This window comes from Phascolarctos cinereus, unplaced genomic scaffold, assembly GCF_003287225.1.
Source record: "Phascolarctos cinereus isolate Bilbo 61053 unplaced genomic scaffold, phaCin_HiC Scaffold_2;HRSCAF=192, whole genome shotgun sequence".
NCBI classification, from domain to species: Eukaryota; Metazoa; Chordata; class Mammalia; order Diprotodontia; family Phascolarctidae; genus Phascolarctos; species Phascolarctos cinereus.
In genome coordinates, this window is record NW_027555625.1 from 354,483,111 (window position 1) to 354,503,901 (window position 20,791).

The following is a 20,791-nucleotide window of genomic DNA, read 5'->3' on the forward strand; positions in this document are numbered from 1 at the left end:
ATCGGAAGCTAGTGATTTTATGAGAAATCAAGACACTGTAAAACAAATCCAAAAGAATGAAAAATTAGAAAACAATGTGAAATATTTCATTGGAAAAACAACTGACCTGGAAAATAGATCCAGGAGAGAGAATTTAAAAATTATTGGACTATCTGAAAGCCATGATCAAAAAAAGAGTCTAGACATCATATTTCAAGAAATCATCAAGGAAAACTGCCCTGATATATTAGAACCAGAGGACAAAATAGAAATTGAAAGAATCCACAGATCTCCTCCTGAAAGAGATCCCCAAAGGAAAACTCTTAGGAACATTACAGCCAAATTCCAGAGTTCTCAGGTCAAGGAGAAAATATTACAAGCTGCCAGAAGGAAACAATTCAAGTACTGTGGAAACACAATCAGGATAACACAAGATTTAGCAGCTTCTACATTAAAGGACCTCAGGGCATGGAATATAATACTCCAGAGGGCAAAGGAGATAGGATTACAACCAAGAATCACCTACCCAGCAAAAATGAGTATAATCCTTCAGGGGAAAAAATAGTCATTCACTGAAATAGAGGACTTTCAAGCACCCTTGATGAAAAGACCAGAGCTGAATAGAAAATTTGGCTTTCAAATACAAGACTCAAGTGGAACATGAAGAGGTAAACAGGAAAGAGAAATCATAAGAGACTTATTAAGGTTGAACTGTTTACATTCCTGCATGGAAAGATGATATTTATAACTCATGAGACCTTTGTCAGTATTAGGGTAGTTGGAGGAAAAAAATTATATATATATGTATAGATAGATAGATAGATAGATAGATAGATAGATAGATAGAGGGCACAAGGTGAGTTGAAGATTAAGGGGTCATATCTGGAGAATAAAATTAAGGGATGAGAGAGGATTATACTTGGAAAAGAAGAAAGGGAGAAGTAGAATGGGGTAAATTATCTCACAAAAAAAAGACCCAGAAAAGAAAAGTCTCTTACAGTGGAGGGGAAATGGGGGAAGGTGAGAGGGAATGAGTGAATTTTATTTTCATAGGATTTGGCTTACAGAAGGAATAACATACACACTCAATTGGGTATGGAAATCTGTCTTACCCTACAGGAAAATAGGGGGAGTAGGGGACAAGAAAGCGGGGGGATGATAGAGAGGAGGGCAGATTGGGAAAGGGGGTAATCAGAAGGAAATACTTCTGAGGAGGGACAGGGTCAAAAGAAAGAATAGAATAAATGGGAGGGCAGTATAGGATTAAGGGAAATAGAGTTAGTTTTTCACAACATGTCTACTATGGAAGTGTTTTGCATAACTGCACATGTATAACCTATACTGAGTTGCTTGCCTTTTCAATAAGGGTGGGTGGGGAGGAAGGAAGAGAGAAAATTTGAAACCTAAAGTTTTAAAAACATATGTTTAAAAAAAATGTTTTCACATGCTACTGGGAAATAAGAAATACAGGAAATGGGGTACAGAAGCCTATCCTGCCCTACAGGAAAATAGAAGGGGAAGGGGATAAGAGAAGTGGGGGGAGAGACAGAAGACAGGACAGACTAGGGGAAGGGATATTCAGAATTCATGCCATCTTGGGGTGGGGGAGGGGTGAGATGGGGTGAAAAATTTGGAACTCAAAATCTTGTGGAAGCAAATATTGAAAACTAAAAATAAATTAATTTGCATATAAAAAAACAGATTAAATAAAAATATTGACATACAACTAAAATAAAGATAAAAGTAGAATGTATTATGCTTCAGGCCAATTTAGAAAACAGGAGCATTAAACATGATTTTGTTCAAGACAAGAGTAAAGAAATGGTTAAAAGAGATAAGTAGGAAAACTATATTATGTTTAAAGGGACCACCAGATTGTGAAATAATATCAATACTTAATATATATGTACTAGCTGGCATAGCATTTAAGTATTTAAAGAAAAATTAAGTTGTAAGGAGATATAAGAGAAAAATGACAATATAAATAAATGATAATTTCCTTTATAGAACTAGACAATCATGTGTGTGTGTGTGTGTGTGTATGTGTGTGTGTGTGTGTAAATTAAGGACCTGAACAGAATTCAAGAAAAGATAGATAAGATAAATCTAAAGAGATTAATGAGTTGGAATAGAAATGACTATATATTTCTTAGATGTGTATGGTATTTGTGTTATAGCATTAAAAATTTCACAATTATAGAAAAGAAAAACACAATCTTTACTGGCTAAACATAATAAAAATTATTATCAATAAAGGAAATCTTAAGAAAGCATTCAAACTTAAAATGGAGGCTAAATATTTAATATTAAGGAACTGGCAGGTCAAAACACAAACCACAGAAACATTAACTAATTTCACAAAAAAAAATATCAAAAATGAGACAATATAAAATTTTGGGGATGCAGTTAGATCAGTGCTTATGGGAAAATTTATGTCTAAACACTTTCATCAACAAAAGAGAGAAATTAGGGTACATGCAACTAAAAAAACCACAGAAACGCAATAAATCAACTAAACACAAAAAAACAAAATTCTGAAAATCAAAAAGATAAACAAAAAACCCATTGAATTAGTAAGTAGGAGGCAGTTTTTTAAAATAAAATTGATAAACTATTAGTTCACCTGATCCAAAAAAAGGGAGGAAAACTAAATTGTCAATATAAAAAAATTAAAAAGAACTCAAAACAAAGCAGAAATAAAGGAAATTGGAAATTATTCTGTTCAATTGTATGCTAACAAAACTAATAAATGAAATAGATGTTTATGCACAAAAATACAAAAAGCCAGCTTAAACAAAACAAGAAATAGAAATTTAAATAACCCAGTCTCAGAAAAAGAAATAATACAAGCTAGCTGTGTGACCCTGGGCAAGTCATTTAACCCCAATTGACTTGCCAAAAAAAAAAAGAAACAAACAAAAACTAAAAAGAAATAATACAAACCTTAATAAACTCCAACCTGTCCCAAAAAAGTCACAGAACTAGATAAATTTATAATAGAATTCTATTAAACACCTAAAGTACAATTAATTCTGATGTTATAGAGTGTATTAAAAAAAGGAAAAGAAGGGGTCCTACTAAATCCTTCTGTGAGACAAATACGGTCCTAATATCTAAGCCAGGGAGACATAAGGAAAGAAAGAAAACCATAGAACGTATCTCATTAATGTGGAAATATTGAATAAAATATTAGCAAAGAGGCTATAGCAACATATTAAAAATTATACACTGTGATAACGTTGAATTAATCAGGAATGCAGAGTTAGTTCAATACTCTGAAAACTAAATTTTAATAGACAATATCAATAACAAAAGTAATTTTAACTCACATTATTATATTAATAGATATCAAAGAAGCATTTAACAAAATACAATTATCCTTTTTTTAAACACACACTATAAAGTATTGGAATAAATGGGCCTTTTTTAAAATCTGGTAAATAGTATCTATCTACAAACAAGACTATGTAAGGAGGTAATGGGGAAACACTAGAGGCCTTTCCAGTAAAATCAGGGGCAAAGCAAAGATGTTCATTATCATATCCATATTTTACATTTCTATATTCTATAAATGCTAACTATAGCAATAATTCAGGGGGAACAATTGATAAATGGTCAAAGGATATGAACAGACAGTTCTCAGATGAAGAAATTAAAGCCATCCATAGTCATATGAAAAAATGCTCTAAATCGTTATTGATTAGAGAAATGCAAATCAAAACAACTCTGAGGTACCACATCATACCTATCAGATTGGCCAACATGACAAAACAGGAAAATGATAAATGTTGGAGAAGATGTGGGAAAACTGGAACACTAATACATTGTTGGTGGAATTGTGAAATGATCCAACCATTTTGGAGAACAATTTGGAACTATGCCCAAAGGGCTACAGAAATGTGCATACCCTTTGATCCAGCAATAGCACTTCTAGGGCTATATCCCAAAGAGATCAAACAAATGGGAAAAGGACCCACATGTACAAAAATATTCATAGCAGCTCTTTTTGTGGTGGCAAAGAATTGGAAATTGAGAGGATGCCCATCAATTGAGGAATGGCTGAGCAAGTTGTGGTATATGAATGGAATGGAATACGATTGTGCTATAAGAAATGATGAACAGGCTGACTTCAGAAAAACCGGGAAAGACTTATATGGTCTGATGCTGAGTGAAGTGAGCAGAACCAAGAGGACTTTGTACACAATAACAGCCACATTATGCGATGACTAATATTGTTAAACTGAACCCTTCTCAGCATTACGAGGATCTAAGACATCTCCAGAGGCCTCGGGATGGAAAATGCTGTCCACATCCAAAGAAAGAACTATGGAAGCCGAATTGCTATCACTTATTTTTACCTTCTGTTGAGTTTTGTTTCCTCTTTCTGATGGTTCCTCTTATTGGTTTTATTTTTACTTACAACTTCACTAATGTGAAAATATGTTTAATGGGTATGTAAATATAAAGCCTATGTCAGATTGTGTGCCATCTTGGGGAGGGTGGGGGAGAGGAAGGGGAAGAAAAAATTTCAACTCAAAAGCATATGGAAGTGATTGTTGATAAATCAAAATAAATTAATAAAATTAAAAATTAAAATTAAAATTAAAAATAAAAAAAATAATTCAGGTGGAAACATAAGGAAATAGGAGACAAAATGGAAACAAAAAATCAACTCTTGCATCTGATAAAATGGCTAGTCATGTAATCTGATAAAACACTTCACCTCTCCAGGACTGTTTTCCCAACAGAAAAAAGGGGGTGACAATCCTTGCCTACTTCCTAGGATTTTTGTAAAGATGACATGAAGTAATGAAGGTAAAAGTGCTTTGAAAAAAAGTGCAAAATGATGTATTTACATGAAAGAGGAGGAAGGGTAACAGTGAATGGGAAAGAGGGAAGAAAGGAAGTAGGAAGAAAAAAAGAATTAAGAGAACTGAAAGCTCTTGCCCTCTCTCTCCCTTTCTGTGACATTTCAGTTTCCCACACTCAGGTTGTGGCCTGGGCTGTATTCAAGGCTTCTGTGTGTTTCCCATCATTCTTTCCTCCTCCCCGTCCCAAACCATGTGCTGTGTTCAAACTCAGCCCTTTGATACTCACGGAAGGGCCAGAGTGTCTGCCGGTAGCTGGTGTTCTCGAGAGTATTCCTCATCATTAAACATGGGTAGCTTCCTCAGAGTAGGTAACAGGTTGCTTCCAGGAACCAGCACTAGAAGCAGAAGCAAAGAAGTAGTTGGTCTGCAGGGTGCTTTGACCCTAAGCATCCTCCCCCCCCCCCCCCGAGACGTGGCAGGTTGGAAACCCATATTGTCATGAATAAATTTCATGGAAAGTGACTATGCCAAAGCAGTGAGGTTAAGCGGAAGAACCTGGACCAAGAGTTCAGACCTGGCTTTTGTTTCAGGCTCTGCTTTTAATTTCATGAGGTTATGGTGGGCAAGTGAGTCATTTCTCTCTAAGCCACAGGTTACCCATCTATAAAATGGGTAGAATAATCTCTGCACTGCCAACCTGCAAGGGCTGTTAGCGAGAACAAGCCTTCTAATAATAGTGACTATTTCAGTGGCCATAAGAGCACAACAACAACATTTCTATAAGACTTTAAGGTTTACAAAACGCTTTTCTCACAAAAGTTTTGCATTATTATAATCTCCCATTTTATAGATGAGAAACCTTGAGGTTACAAAGTTATTGAATGTCAGCTTTAACTAAAGAAAATAGCAATGGACCAAGATTTGAGTCCTGGCTCAACCTCTGACAAGCTGTATGACCTTGAGTAAATCACTGACCCTCTCTGGGCCTCAGTTTCCCCATATGTCAAATGGGAATAATAATCCCCCCCCTCCTCCCCTCCATTCTGTCCCCAGGATCCTAGGAGAAAATTCATGGGAAACTGCTTTGTGAGGTTCTATATGTATGTCAGCCACTATTATTGTTGTTGTTCAGTGATTTCAGTCATGTCTGACTCTTTGTGACCCCATTTGGGGTTTCTTGGCAAAGAAACTGAAGCGGTTTGCCATTTCCTTCTCCAGTTCATTTTCCAGGTGAGGCAAACAGGGTTGAATGACTTGCCCAGAGTCACTCAGCTAGTAAGTGTCTGAGGCCAGATTTGAACCCAGGTCTTCCTGACTCCAGGCCCAGGGCTCTATCCACTGCCCCACCTAGTTGTCCACTATTATCATTAATAAACATTTATGGAGCACCTATAGAGCCCTGTGCTTGGCCCTCCAAGGGAAGTAATGATGAAAAAGATGCTCCTCCATCACCAACCACCACCACCACCTGACCAAGGAGCCCACAGTTTGGATTGCGGTAGTCACACAACAATTTAAAAATAAACACAAGACCAAGTAGTAGGTTTATCAATGCATTCATTCATTCATTAATCAAACATTTATTAAATGCCTACTGTATGTAGACATGATATTTAGTTTTAGAAAGAGACACAAAGTTGAAAAAACACAGCACCTACCCTAAAGGAATTTACAGTCAACATGAGCAGGAAACGTTGATCAATAAGTCCATAAACCTGAGCTTAAAAAAAACCACTTCTGCTATTTAAGAATCGGCGTGACTTTAGTCAAGTCACTTAATCTCTTAGAACCTAGTTTCCTTATCTATAAAATAAGGGGATTGGATTGGGTGATGTCTAATGTTCCTTTCATCTTTTTTTTTCCTTTTTTTGCTGAATAATCGCTGCCACTTTAATTTAGCTGTATTACTAATACTAAGTTATTTCCCATTTTAACCTGCTTTTAAAAGGGTACCAAGTATCATTTATAAAAGCAAAGAATTTCTATAAACAAAAAGTACATCCACAAAAACAGTAAACACAAATGGAAGGGCACAACTAGCAATGGGAGCCATAGAAGGTTCTTGAGCAGAAGTAACATGGTCAGATCTATGAGAGTGAAAGAGTATTCTGGTGATTTGTGCAGGATTGAGAGGAGGGTAAGGAATGGGGCAGGGGGTGGGGGAAGGAGTGGGGAATCGAGACCTGTTAGGGGATTTTTACAATAATTAGAAAGATGGTGGTGAGTACCTATATTAGAGTATTGACAGAGGGAAGAGGAGAAGGAAGTATGCAATAAGTGTCTAAGAAGAGTTATTACTAGACCTTGATAACCCAGAAAATGAGAAACCAGGGAGAATGGGAAAATGGGAAAAACAGAACAAAAATAATCGACAGGTAATAAAAACTTATGATGAGTGAAGATATGGTGAGAAAGCACCAAGTTGTCTTCGATGAATTCAAGCCACCAAGTCCAGGCAAACCATGATGGTTAGTTGTGGGGAGCAATATGTGGAAAACCTTCTTAAAAATTAGTGTTATCCAAAAGGAAGAATGGACCACTTCATAAGAAAGTGAGTTCTTTGCCATACAGGATGATAGATTTAGAGTTAGATGGAGCCTTAGAGATGCTGTCTAATCTAATCTCTTGTTTTATAGATCCAGAGAATTTAAATGATTTAACTAAGTTCATACAGGTAGTAATAGAGTCAGGATTTGAACCCAGGCCCTCAGACTCCAAATCTAGCATTCTTGGACGACCATTTGCTGTGAATGTTTTGGATAGGATGCTTGAGCTTACAAACAGGAGACTGAGGTTTGAGTCCTGATACTAATACTCACCTGTGTTAGACCCACAGTCACTCTTCCCTCTCTGAGATTCAGTTTCCTTCTTTAAAATAGGAATTGTGGAGAGGAAAGCACTTTGTAAACCTTAAAGTGTTATAGAAATGTGCGTTATTATTGTGATGATGTCTTTACAATGACAACAGTGATGATGATGACCTCTGAGGTGCCTTACACCTCTAATTCTAGGAAGCAATGCTTATATATAGTACAAAAGAAACACAGCAATAGGGAACATTAATACATGCATGCAGTGGTGTGTGGATAGAGCCCTACACATTCAGGAAGACCTAGGCTCAAGTCTCATCTCTGACACAAAATGGCTATGACCCTAGACAAGTCATTTAACTCTCAGTGGCCCACACAACTCTCTAGAACTATTCATTGGAAAGGGATTCCTTACCAGTTCTCTATAACGGTGAAATCATATTATGACCACAAGATGGCACCAGAGAGCAAGGCCAGCTGAACCAGGAGCTAACAGAGGCAGCCTTGTATAACTAGCTCCCCCTCCCCCCTTCAGACCCCTTTGTTTCTGGGGCCATGGAAACTGAGCTAAAATCCAAAGGATTGTTCACTTTCTCCCTCAAACAACCTGTCATGTTAGGCAGCTAGGTGTCACACTGGCTAGAGAGCTAGATCCACAGTCAGGAAGACTTGAATTTAAATCTGTCCTCAGATATTTATTGTATGATCCTGGAAGAGTCACTTAACCTCAGTCTCGGTTTCAGTCTCCTCAACTGTAAAATGGGGATAATAATAGCATCTATTTCCCAGGGCTATCGTATCAAATAAGAGTATTTGTAAAGAACTTTGCAAGCCTTAAAGTGATATATATACATACACACACACATATATATATATATATATATATATATATTTTTTTTTTCTCTCTTAATTCTTGACTCTTTGCTCCTCCAGCTAGAGAACTATCTCCGGTAGTGTTACCTTGGGTTATAAAAGGTTAAAACTCAGAATTTTAAATTTTTCCTTCCCAGGGTTTCATCCTCCCTCAATTCCCAATTTCACTTCTAGAATTCAAGTAAGGAGATTTGGTACAGATTCCTAGGGCCACCGGATTCTAATACATTGACACACACAAACAGAAAATACTTAAAACAATATCGTTTCCAGAAGTGGTGGTTTTAGAAGTGCCTGTGGAGCTGCTGTAAGTAGGATGGAGAGAGTCAAGAGCAGGTGCTGGGCATCCCTTCTATCCAGGTCTCCAGTAGGGAAGAGTGACTGACAGGTGAGGTCTCCAACCCCAAGGAAGCACAGAGGGAAAGTGAAAACAAGGCAACCTCAGCCAGCCCCACCCCATTGCATCTTGGATAGTTCTAGGATTCTGCCCAAGGCTCCAAGCTCAGGGCTTTCCTCCAGAGCTTAGACAGTGGTCAAGCCAGGTGCCATTCAGTTCACCTCATCATGAAAGTTCAGCAAGCTGGCATGCAGCCCTGGCTCAACACCACCACTCTCCACCTGTTTGCCACATTTTTTCCTCCCCCTTTACTTCTCAGTCTCACAATTGCTTGGGATTTTCCCCTCACTGCCCACCAGCACCCCTTAAAGGTCAGGGTCAGACAAAAAGCTTTCTGGGTAGTTTGCCTTCTGCTCAAGTCTAAAACCCCTGGAAGTTTGAGGAACTCTACAAAAGGAGTTGGCCTGCATCAAAGTGGCTCTACCCCCGTCTCTGTTCTCCTTGTCTAAGCTCTTTTTGAAGAGCTACAGAAAGGTACAGTAACAGACCACCAAAAAACAAAGCCAAAACCGAGTTATCAGAGTAAGTAGAAAGAGTGGAAGGCTGAGGCCCATTACTGAATTGCTACCAAGAAGGAGTCAGTGATAGGCTCAAAGCCTCAAATTCAGGTATCATACAAATTCTGGGATCATACAAAAATCCAGATTTACAAACACGTACAAAAAGGGAAGTCCCCCTTTTTATGAATAGGGTATGTTCTAAAGTTTTGACTATGTTGTCAGCCCAGTTAGGATGTGAGCTCCTTAAGGGCGGGGACTGGTTCATTTTTTGACTTTATATTTCTAGAGATCAATTTATCTACGTATGGATTATTTTGGCCTCAGAAAAAATTTTCTCATGGAAACTATGTAACATGGGGTGCTTAGGTTCCCATGTAAGCCCTTCCTAAAATCATAGGCTTTCTACATTAGAAGGAAAAACAGAGATCCTGAGTAGGAATCTCTGCTATTATACCTCCCAACAAAGGGTCATTCAACTTCCCACGACAGAGAACTCACTACCTGTTGAATTCACTATCACGGATTCCCTGTATGAACACTTTCAGTTGTTAGGAATCAACCAATAAGCATTTATTAATCACCTACTACATGTCAGGCTCTGTGTCAAACACCAGGGATACAAAGAAAAAATTAAAAGAAACTTTGACCTCCAGTGATAATTTTTTTAAAAATACATTTTTATTGATATCTTCTGTTTCTTACATTATCATAATTATCCCAAATAGCTCTGCTCCTTCTCCCTCCCAGAGAGCTATCCTAAATAAAAAATATAATTTTCTAGAAAGGAAATGGCAATTTCCCTTTTTTTTTTAAGAGGGAAAATGGCAAAAATCAGTGCAACTGATTGATACATAGGAAAAAAGTCTAAAAACATGTAGTGTGCAACATCAGAGGTCCTTCCATCTCCACAAAGGGTTAAATTAGGGATATCTTCTCATTTATCTTCATCTGAGTCCTTCTTGATCTTTATAATTTTGTTACATCTAGTTTTGATTTTTTCAATGTGTGGTTGCTCTTTTCACTTACATTGTTATAGTTTTATATATATTTATATGCACGCTCGCTCAATATCAGTTCACATACCACAATTTGTTTAGCCGTTTCCCAACTGATGGAACTTTGTTTCCAATTCTCAGCGATCACAAAAAGTGCTGCTACAAAATTTTGGAGTATATGGGGATTTTGCTTCTTATCGATAGCTTCCTTGGGGTATAAGCTCAGTAATGGAGTCTCTGGTTCAATCAACAAATCAATAAACATGCATTAAGCACTTACTAGGTGTGTAGCATCGTGCTAAGTGATACAGATTAAAAGGCCAGGACTTTAATTCAGTTATACCTTTAAACAACTCTCCTAACCACTATTCTTTCCAGAATAAGCAGCGGTTTAACAAAATGCATTTCTAATGGGAATTCAGGCAGTGTGCCAAGGAGAAGTGAACGCACCAAGCTAATCAGAGTCCAATGACCAAGTGGGGCTTGGCCTAGGACCTATTGTTGGCCAATCAATGAGAATAAAATCAGGGTAGAGGACTGGGGAGTACAAGGGATCATAGACTTATAGCTCTAGAGTTGGAAGGGACTTTTGAGATCAATGAGTCCAACTCCATATTACAGATAAAGAAACTGAGGCCCAAGAAGTTAAGTGACTTGCCTAGGGTCACACAGCTTATAAGTATGTGGCCCCAAATTTGAACTCGGGTTTCCTAACTCTATACTTTATCCTAAACTGAATACTTTGTCAATTAGTCCCACCTCAACCATGATAAATTTCCTTGATGCAGATTACTGGCAACAGACCAAGATTTGAAGCAAGAGGTCCCAGATTTGCTACCAGCTTTTAATATGTGACGAGGCTCTGACACACGCAAAGGAAACCTGGGGCAACTTCTGCCCACTAGGAAAGGATGGGGAGAGTCAGGAGGTGGCATGGCTGTAGCTGAATCCAGTGTGCTAACTGTGGGTTGAAGGGATAGCTCTTTGATTAGCTGAGAAGGCATTCCAAAAGCCTGTCAGCTGGAGCTATTTCTTTTGCTCCATTCAGTGATTCCTTCAGTCACGGCAACTGGTGAGAGACAATCCTGAAAGAGGAGAATGTGCTTTTCTGTTCTGGGTGAAAAGAGGGGAATCTCCACAGCCTAGAAGGTGCAGAGGCTACTTGAACATTCCAACAATCCTCAGGTCTGGGCTTCAGAGCTGAAGTACCAGTGATGCCCCAAGGAGCAAGGAGTGACCTTCGTGACCCCAGGCCAGAAGTAGCTAAGGTGCAGGCTCATCCAGTAGTCGTGTCACATCTGGATATGAACTCAGTGTAATGAAGGCTGCGTGGGAACTGAGCCAAACTGAGCCTACCCTCAGTGGTGGGGAGAAATGTGCCCTCAGGGTGTCAGGGGAAATGTTGGTAATCTGTTCTTGCTAAACCTTTAAAGCAAATACCCCTTTGTAAAAGGAAATCTGCGGAAGATGGTCAAACAGAACTGGAATGGTGGTAACTGGCCCCTAATGGGGGGGGGGGGCCCACAGCTAATGGGGGCTCAAGCCATGAAACTTACTAGCTGTGTAACCTAGAACAAGTCACTCTACTTTTGAGCCTCAGCTTCTGCAACTATAAAATGGAATTAATAAAATTTGCATTACATAATTCAGTGGGATATGAGAATCAAATGGGACAAAAAAAAAATTAAAACTCCTTTTGGGTATCCAAAATGGGACACCTCAACCTCTCAAGGTACACTAGGACCCTGACAAGTAGATGTATCAGCCTGGCTCTGCCAGGAGAGGGGACCAGAGGAATACCTCACTACTTATGCGAGGCATGCTATACCCACTTACTCAGTTTTCATTTTACACTGGGTGTGCTCTTTCTTTCCACCTCAAAATCCTATAACCCTGTGACTCCCCCATTCCACAAAGGATCAACCTGAAAGGATAACATTACTCTAGGTTTCTAAGCACAGTGATTCTCACACCCCATCCCCCCCAGAAGATCATAGTCCAAAGCTGGCTAGAAGAAGGGTACACACCTCCCACATACCCCCAGGACTCCACAGTGTCTAGGGGCAGAGAGGTATAGAAAAGAACATTTAACTATTAACTTGCTGTTTCCTAGAAAGCAGCAAAATAGTCAGGACAGAGTTTGAGCCTAAGAGGTGAAGATAATTTCCTATGAGAAATCAGCTGCAGGGTGGGTCATAGGGAGGACTGGAACACAGAACTCAGGATACAGAAAAGATTTCCAGAACTAGAATGTAACTTAGGAGCCATTAGGAGTATAATACTCCCAAATATAAGATGATGAACCTCCTCTCTGGTCCTACTTTCTAAGTAAGTCCTACTTTCTAAGCACAGTGGGAAAAGCACCAAACTTGGGAGACTCAGGATCTGAGTTCAAATTCCAGCTCTACCACTTCCTATGAGTACAACATAGGGCAAGCCTCTTAAGCTCTTAGCTTCAGTTTTTTCATCTGTAAAATGAAGGGACTTCGGTGAATGGTCTTTAGGGTCCCTTCCATCTTCAGATCTATGATCCTAATAATAGTCATATTAACTACCCTGCATGGTTGTTGTAGAAACCAAATGAAATCACAGAGGTAATTCTACTTATTTCCACATTCCCAGATTTCATCCCTGTAGGTCCTCCATTCACCAATATAGACAGTCCTTATACATCTTAATAGATAGTTTTCCTACTATGGAAATGTTTTAAATGATTGCACATGTATAACCTATATATGATTGCTTACCGTCCCAGGGAGGGGGAAGGGATGGGAGGGAGGGATAGAATTTGGAACTCAAAACTTTTAAAAAAATGTTAAAAATTGTTTTAACATATAATTGGGTGAATATATATATATATATATGTACATATACATATATGTACGTATATATATAGATATAGATATATAAAATAGTTTTCCTACATTAGTCTGATTTTTTTTTTAATCCATTCTCCTGTAGTCATCCCTCTGGTTTTGGGCCTCTCTGCATTTAGCCAGGCCAGCTCTTAGATGACAATCTTCTGTAATAGCAGCAGTATTTACAGCACTTTAAGGTTTACAAAGCACTTTACATATATTAATTCATTTGATCCTTATAACAACCCTGTGAAATGGGTATTATTATTATCCTCATTTTACAGATGAGGAAACTAAGGCTTATCCAGGGTCACACAGCTAGTAGCTGTCTGAGGCTTTCTGCCTTGGTGGGACCTGCCAAGCATGGGGATTTGAGGCCAATGCTGGGAAGAGCCATGCTTACCCTATCCTTCCTCCCACCCCCACCCCAACCATTGTGGAGATAATCTTTGTGGATCTAGGGAGGGAAATTCTGGGTACCATTTCAGGCAGGGTGATGAACAGCTGAGAGTGACCTTCTTGGAGCTTATCATCTCAGACCACACAGGTTATGACCACCACTCCAGATGATGCTGCCCCTACTTCAATCAAAATCACAAAATCTGAGAGTTGGAAAGGAACCACAAGGCCAACTAAATAGGACAATAGTACAATATGCCCAACAGCCTTTACTCACGAATCTCCCAGACAGTCCCTTCTACTTTTAGACAATTATAATTGTTACCAAGTTGTAACATAGGGCTGAAAATGGTCTTTATCTAATTACTTTCCCTGACTTCTGCCTTCTGAGGCCAAGCAGAATAAGCCTATTCCTCTTCCACAGAACAGCCACTTTGAAGACAGTGATCATGTGCCCTTCCCTACCAAATCTTCTCCAATACAGATGACACATCTTATTATCCTTAACCAATCACCCTATTCATTGCTCTTCAGAACCTTCTCCATTCTAATCAGCTTGATTGGAACTCTCTAGCTTATCAATGAGTTCCCTAAAATAGGATCTCAGAAATACCCCCATGGGGTCTGCCTAGAGCAAGTTAGCTCAAGGTTATCATCTCCCTAGTTCTGGACACAGCGCTTCTCTTAAAGAAGTCTAAGTCTAAGACTATATAATTTTTCTTGATCACCATGTTACACTAGTGAATCACATTGAACTTGTGTTCCAGTAAAATCCACAGATCTTTTTCACATAAACTTAGCCTTCAGTATTTTTTTAATTGTGTCTAATTTTGAATCAACTGGCAAATGTCTCAGAAGAAGAAAGGGTATCAGTGGAGACCAATCATTACTGGCAGCATATTGTAGCAGCAATGATACATAGATAAGATACATAAGAGATCCATAGCTTTTTAGGTTTACAGAGCACAAGATATTGAACTGCCAACCCTGTAGGGTATCCATACAGAAAGGAGTTTGCCCAAAGTCATGGCTGTGGTCACACAGCTAGAGTCAAGAGGTGGGATTTGTCTCTTCTGACTTCATTCTTTTTTTTTTGTCTAGACAATGGGGTTAAGTGACTTGCCCAGGGTCACACAACTAGTAAGTGTTATGTGTCTGAAGCCAGATTTGAACTCAGGTCCTCCTGAATTCAGGGCTGGTGCTCTATCCACTGTGCCACCTAGCTGCTCTCTCTTCTGACTTCAAATCTAGCACAATTGTATACTGCTGAGCTGCCTCCTCTACTATGCAAAGTGCTGGACTTGGGTCAGAACATCTGACTCTGAAACTTATTAGTTGTGTGACTGGGGGGGGGAGGGTTCTGTACCTGAGCCTCAGTTTCTGTACAATGTAAAATTAACATTAACTTGCATTATATGCCTCACTGGGATATGAGAATTAAATGGGATGACAACATAAAGTTAAAACTCCTTTGAATGAATAAAATCAATGAAGATAGAATTAGAAGGGAAATGGCACAGTGGAGGGTGAAGGGTGGGGAGAAGGAAATAACAGGGTGTTCCAAAAGTTTTAATACAGTTTTAAAACATTAAAGCTTATAATAAGATATTTGGAATACCCTGCATTTGCTCTGAACATCACTGATGCTATATTAACAAGTCAATATTTCTCCAGTCTAAAGTTCTTTCTAAACTTACCTAAAGGAATTCAACTTCTTAGGAAACAATATCTTTTACTAAAATCCTTTCCTTAAGCCCATTCTTTCAGAAAGTGTGTAAAGGTCAAGAGTGAAAGCCGAAGACTCAGGAAATGGATTAAGAGAGGTAACCAAATTTAGGACAAGAAACATCTCTAAGGTAGTTAAAATCTGGCCTTCCCCATCCAGGGCTGAGTCATGGCCCTCCCAAGTGCAGTGCCCTCTTCCCCCATGTCCTGAAGGGATTTGAGTATTGATAATAGGGAGGAGGAGGTCCGTTTGATTATTACTGGAAAGCCCTGGACAGTAGTGGTCAAAGAAGGAATTGAGTAGTTTTAGGAAATTGAGTGATGGAACAGAATGCTAAACCAAAACTAGATTTTATCATGTTGTGACCCTTTCCTTGTTCAAGATTCCTATAAATGTTACTTCAAATTGTCTTGTGTTAAGTAAATGTCTGAGGGCATAAGTGAACTCTGTGAGAAGCTGATCAGGGAGGTCACCCTAGGCTAGGGAAACGGTGATGGACAAGAGGTGATAAGGAAAACTCTTACTTCTCTCTGTCTCACTTTTTCTGTCTCACTAGAAATGTTTGAATTTAGAATAATAATTTTAAAAAATTGTTTCTGGCTGACATGTGTGTAAAACAGAGTAGTGTATGAATCATAATCTGTATGAACTGATAATGCAAATTGAAATAAGCAGAAGAGAACAGGTGAATAACATACACAATGACTATAGCAAGATAAAGAAAATAAAGTCATTAAAAGGAAGTTGTACATCATCAGAAAATTAACAAAGATCCAGGAGATGAGATGAGATGCTGAAACATAATTCCACTCCCTCATGGCAGAGAGGTAGAAGACCACTAGGATGGACTATCATTGTCAGACATGGTACAGGATATTTTCATTTAATTCATTTAATAACAAAAGAGAGTTCAGTCTGGAGGGGGCTAAGCAATAATCAATATAAAGAAGAAAAGTATCTATTAAAACCTTTTTCTTTAAAAAGAATCAAATGGGCTAAGACATCTTATAAACCTTAAAGTGTTATGTAGAAAGGTTAGTTATGTTCCTTCTATTGCACACAGGAAACATTCTTTTCAGAGTAGCTTCTCCACCTTCCCCCTTCCAACCCCAGTTCTCTGAACTTTGGAAGAAGTGTACAGGGGCTGATCCTCCTACCCTAGGAACAGCTCTGTTTACCCAGTGAAAGCAAGTTGTATCAACAGTGACATCCCAAACAAGTTTGCTGTGATCAATGGCTCCAGAGAACAGTTAATTATTAATGCCTCGAGCTAGGTGAGGCTCATGGATTCAAAGAACCTTAGAAGTCAACTAGTCTGCCTTCTTCACTGGACAGAAGATGCTGAAGCCCAGAGTGACTTGCCCAAGGTCACACAAAAAGTCAATGTCAGAGGTACTAATGATAATAGTCAAAAGTGATAATTCTCATTTCAAGTTTCTTGAAGTTTAAAAAAGTACTTTTCCTTAAAACAACCCTGTGGGATAGTAATAATATTTATCCCTAGAGATTGAGGATACTTGAACCGGAGTCCATGAACTTTTTTCAAAAATATATTTTGATTACTGTACTTCAGTAGAATTGATTTCTTTAGATCCTATACCTCTCATTTTATGCATTTGAAAACATTCTTCTAAGAAGGGGACCATGAGCCTCATCAGACTACCACACTACCACAGGGGTCCATGCCACCCTGCTCTAAAGACTCAGAGAGAAGTCATTTATTTGTCCAGGACAGCACAGCTAGAAAGTAGAAATCAGGATTAAAGTCCAAGTCTCCAAATCGAGTCCTTCTTTTATAACCCTGGAGCTGTCCGAATGTGAAGATTTCTCTCAATATACACATCACCAACAGTCTCGCCGAAGCCAAGAATATGCCTTCCCCAGCTGCTGTTAAGATGAAGAGGAGAGGAAGCAGGAGAGGAGGGGAAGAGGGAGAGGAGCTCCAGAGGTCCAGGATACAGTTGGACTCTCCTTTGCCTGCCATACTTCAGGCTACACAGCTAAGAAGGGGGAGACCTAGAGGAATCATCTAGCAGTGATCCCCTTCCCCAAGGTCCCCACCATCATTCAGAAGCCCTTATTAGAGGGCTAATGTGAGTGGCAGGTGGGCCTGGGCTGGACAAACACTCCCTACCCCGCTTGTATTTGTATTCCTGGGTTCTTCTTTCTCACACTCCTTAGAAGCCTCAGTTTCCTTCCAAGGGCAGCCCAAGCATCACCTCCTGCTTGCCTTTCCTTATCCTCCCTCTGCCCATCTATTGCTGCCTTCCCCTGAAATGACCTAGTGCTTACTTCTAGACTTGTATGTGTACATGTTGCTATCTCCAGTAGAATATAAGCTTCTCCAAGGGTAGGGACTGTTCCATTTGTCTTTGGGTCCCCAGCAAGTACCACGGACCTTGGAATGTAAAAAATGCTGATTAATTGATTCTAGTGGAGGTATGATTTAATAGACACACTACTGGATTTGAGCCTAGAGTCTTGACAATTACTAGCTAAACCCTGACTCAAAAAGTAGCTTTGAGGATAAAAGGAGATATGAAAGGAAGGGAACAAAGTGCCTACCACGGTGCTAAGCAACTTACAAATATATTGTCATTTGATCCTCATGACAACCCTGGGAGTTAGCGACTGTCATTATCCCTGCTTTACAGTTGAGGAAACTGAGGCAGACAGAAATAACTTGCCCAAGGTCAAACAGCTTCTAAGTATCTGAGACCAAATTCGAACTCGGGTGTTCCTGACTCTAGGACTGTCACTCTACTCACCACTGCTATCTAGATAATTTTGTTAAACTACCAAAAATTTCTATAACATTCCCTTAGAAAGTTATCTGTGGCACTGAGAGATTAAGTTGCTTGTCCATGGTCACATAGCTAGTGTGTGTCAGAGGCAGAATTTGAACCTTCCTGGCAAGGGTGGCTCTTTATCCATTATGCTGTTCTGGCCCTTCTGGAAGGGCCCCTAAATACAACTGAGTCAAAGACTTTCCAGTTACAGAGGGGGAAATCAAGGGTCAGAGAATGGAATGTCAGACTAGAGTTATTGACTAGAATTGAGATTAGAATCCTAGGCTGGGACAAGTCTCTTGGACAGATGAGACGGTAGTTCTATAAGTAGGTCAAACCCCTACCTTTTTGAGGGAATTTCAATTGTTTTTAGAGAGTGATTTAGCTGACAAGTAAGCACTCCTCTAGAAAGAAGATGAGAGGGGAAGCTTTGTGGTGCAGTGGATAGAGCCGTGTACTTAGAGTCAGGAAGACCTGAGTTCAAATCCTGCCTCAGACACTTGACACTTACTGGCTGTGTGACCCTGGGCAAGTCACTTAACGCCAATTGCCTAAAAGCAATAATAATAATAATAATAATAAATTAAAAATAAATAAATAAATAAGATGAGAAACTCACCCACAAAGTTCATCCACAACAGATCAAGTGCTTATTTGGTTCAAGTCTATGTAGGAAGGAAAACTGCTTACCCTGTTTCCATCTGTGGTTCTGACATCCCCAAACTACTCATGCCCCATAACACTGCTTGGTTCTTGATTCTGTATCACTAATATTCTCTACATAGTTATAGCATATGTATGTGTATGTATATATATATGTGTATATATATGTATGTGTATATATGTATATATGTTATGTTATAGTTATATAAATATACATAATTATAACGCTTAAAAGAGATTGAAGTCTCTCCAGTCCACTCTCTATTCATGTGCCAAAGTGATCTTCCTTAAAGTACAGTGGCTCTGTACCACCACCAGGATAAACTGCAGCATCCTGTTTGGCATTCAAAGCCCATTCAGACCTACCCCACCACCACCCATCTTTCCAGTCTTCTTACACTTTGCACCTCCCCACATACTTTGATCTGACACTAGCACCCTTGCTGTTCTACAAACAAGACATTCCATCTCTTAGCTCCAGGCATTTTATTGTCCCCCATGCTAGGAATGCTCTTCCTGCTCTCAGTCCTCTCCACCTCCCGATTTCTTCAAGTCCCAGATAAAATCCCACCTTCTGTAGGAAGCCTTTCCCAAGCCCTCTTAATTCTAGTGCCTTCTCCTGTTAATTATTTCCTATTTATCCTGTATAAAGTTCATTTGTATGTATTTGTTTGCATATTGTCTCTCCCATCAGATTGGGATTGTCTTTTGCTTTTCTTCATATTGCCAGGGCATAGCACAGTGCCTGGCGCATCATAGGCATCAATAAATGCTTATTGTGCATCGTGGATCTGTTCCTTGTACTTGTGCGTGTCCTCCTCAGGCAAGTCACTTCATTTCTCTCGGGCCTTTGGCTTCTGAATTCATCATTTCCACGGTGCCCTCTAGGCTACACATATCTGATCCTGTGTTGAGATGGCAGCTGGCACTGGAGGATGAACTGAAATCTTCCAGCCAGGGAGGTGGGGGAGGGGGAGTGTGAACAGAGGGAAAGGGGAGAGGGGAGAAAGTTGAGAAAGTCTGCAGTTACTTGCCCAAGTGGTGACACCAGGCCACAAACCAGGTCACAGAAAATTAATGCTAGAAAAGGTTAAAGCCAGAAAGGGTTAAAGCCAGAGGCCCCATTTTTATAGATGAGGAAAGCGACTCCCGAGCCTGGAAGTAACTTGCTCCATGAGGGCTGTGCTTCCTCTCTTGCAGCAGGCACTCAGTCCCCCGGAGCAGCCGGCCGAGAGCTCTGCGCTGAGCACGGACACCCGCGGCCGGTGCTAAGGAGGTGAGCCCGCGGCAGCAGCGCCCGCGCCGTGGGGACCGGCCTGCACCTGCATCCCCGCTCCGGGACCACTTGAAGGATTCGCCGCAGTGGCACGGCACGCACACTCACTCCCACCCCAGAGCACCCCCGCACTCACCGCCCTCCCGGCTCCGCATGCCGATGGTGCCGCCAGTGTAGATGGCTAACAGCCTCCGCACAGGATCCCCCGACCGCGCCATGGCCAGCCTGGTCCTCGAGTGCCCGGGCCCGGCGAGGGACTAGGGAAACTACCCCCAAAGGGTGCCCGCCTCCGCCCCGCCCCCATTCCCCGGAGCCAGATAGGTTGCATCCTCCCCCCCACCCAGGACAGAAGTAGAGGGTGGAGGAGGGAGGCTCCTGCCCACTCCCGCCACCCGCTGGGTAGAGAGAGTTGACCAGGGAGCTAATTCTACGTAATTCTTCCACTAGGAAGGCCCAGTTCTGCTCGCGGCCACCACTGACCCCTACTCCCCCTTCCCTCGCTCCCAGAAAGCGGGACGCAAACAAAAGAAAGACGGTATTTAGCATCAGATGGTCAAATTCTGAAATTGTCGCTTACTCCCTTCCACCCCATTCCAAGACCTTGAGCGAGTCACTTAACCCCTCGAGGCTAAGGAGTTTCCTTACCTAAGAAATGATAAGATTAGGCTTGTGGCAGATTAGAATAGTCTTTCAAACTTGTTTGTTTTCACAATGT

At 40.2% G+C, this 20,791-nt stretch overlaps 1 protein-coding gene across 2 annotated transcripts in view; it reads right to left on the reverse strand.

The window, feature by feature from the left end:
• ASPG (asparaginase) overlaps window positions 1-20,352 on the reverse strand; it is a 133,933-nt gene extending 113,581 nt beyond the window's left edge. For both annotated transcript variants that reach the window (XM_020971230.2, XM_020971229.2), the window contains exons 1-2: window positions 20,213-20,352; window positions 5,077-5,185 (exon numbers count right to left, since the gene is read on the reverse strand). In XM_020971230.2, the coding sequence (XP_020826889.1) occupies window positions 5,077-5,185; window positions 20,213-20,294 (191 nt within the window). In that variant the 5' untranslated portion in view covers window positions 20,295-20,352. The remainder of the gene's footprint in view (window positions 1-5,076; window positions 5,186-20,212) is intronic.
• Between the last annotated feature and the right edge of the window lie 439 nt (window positions 20,353-20,791).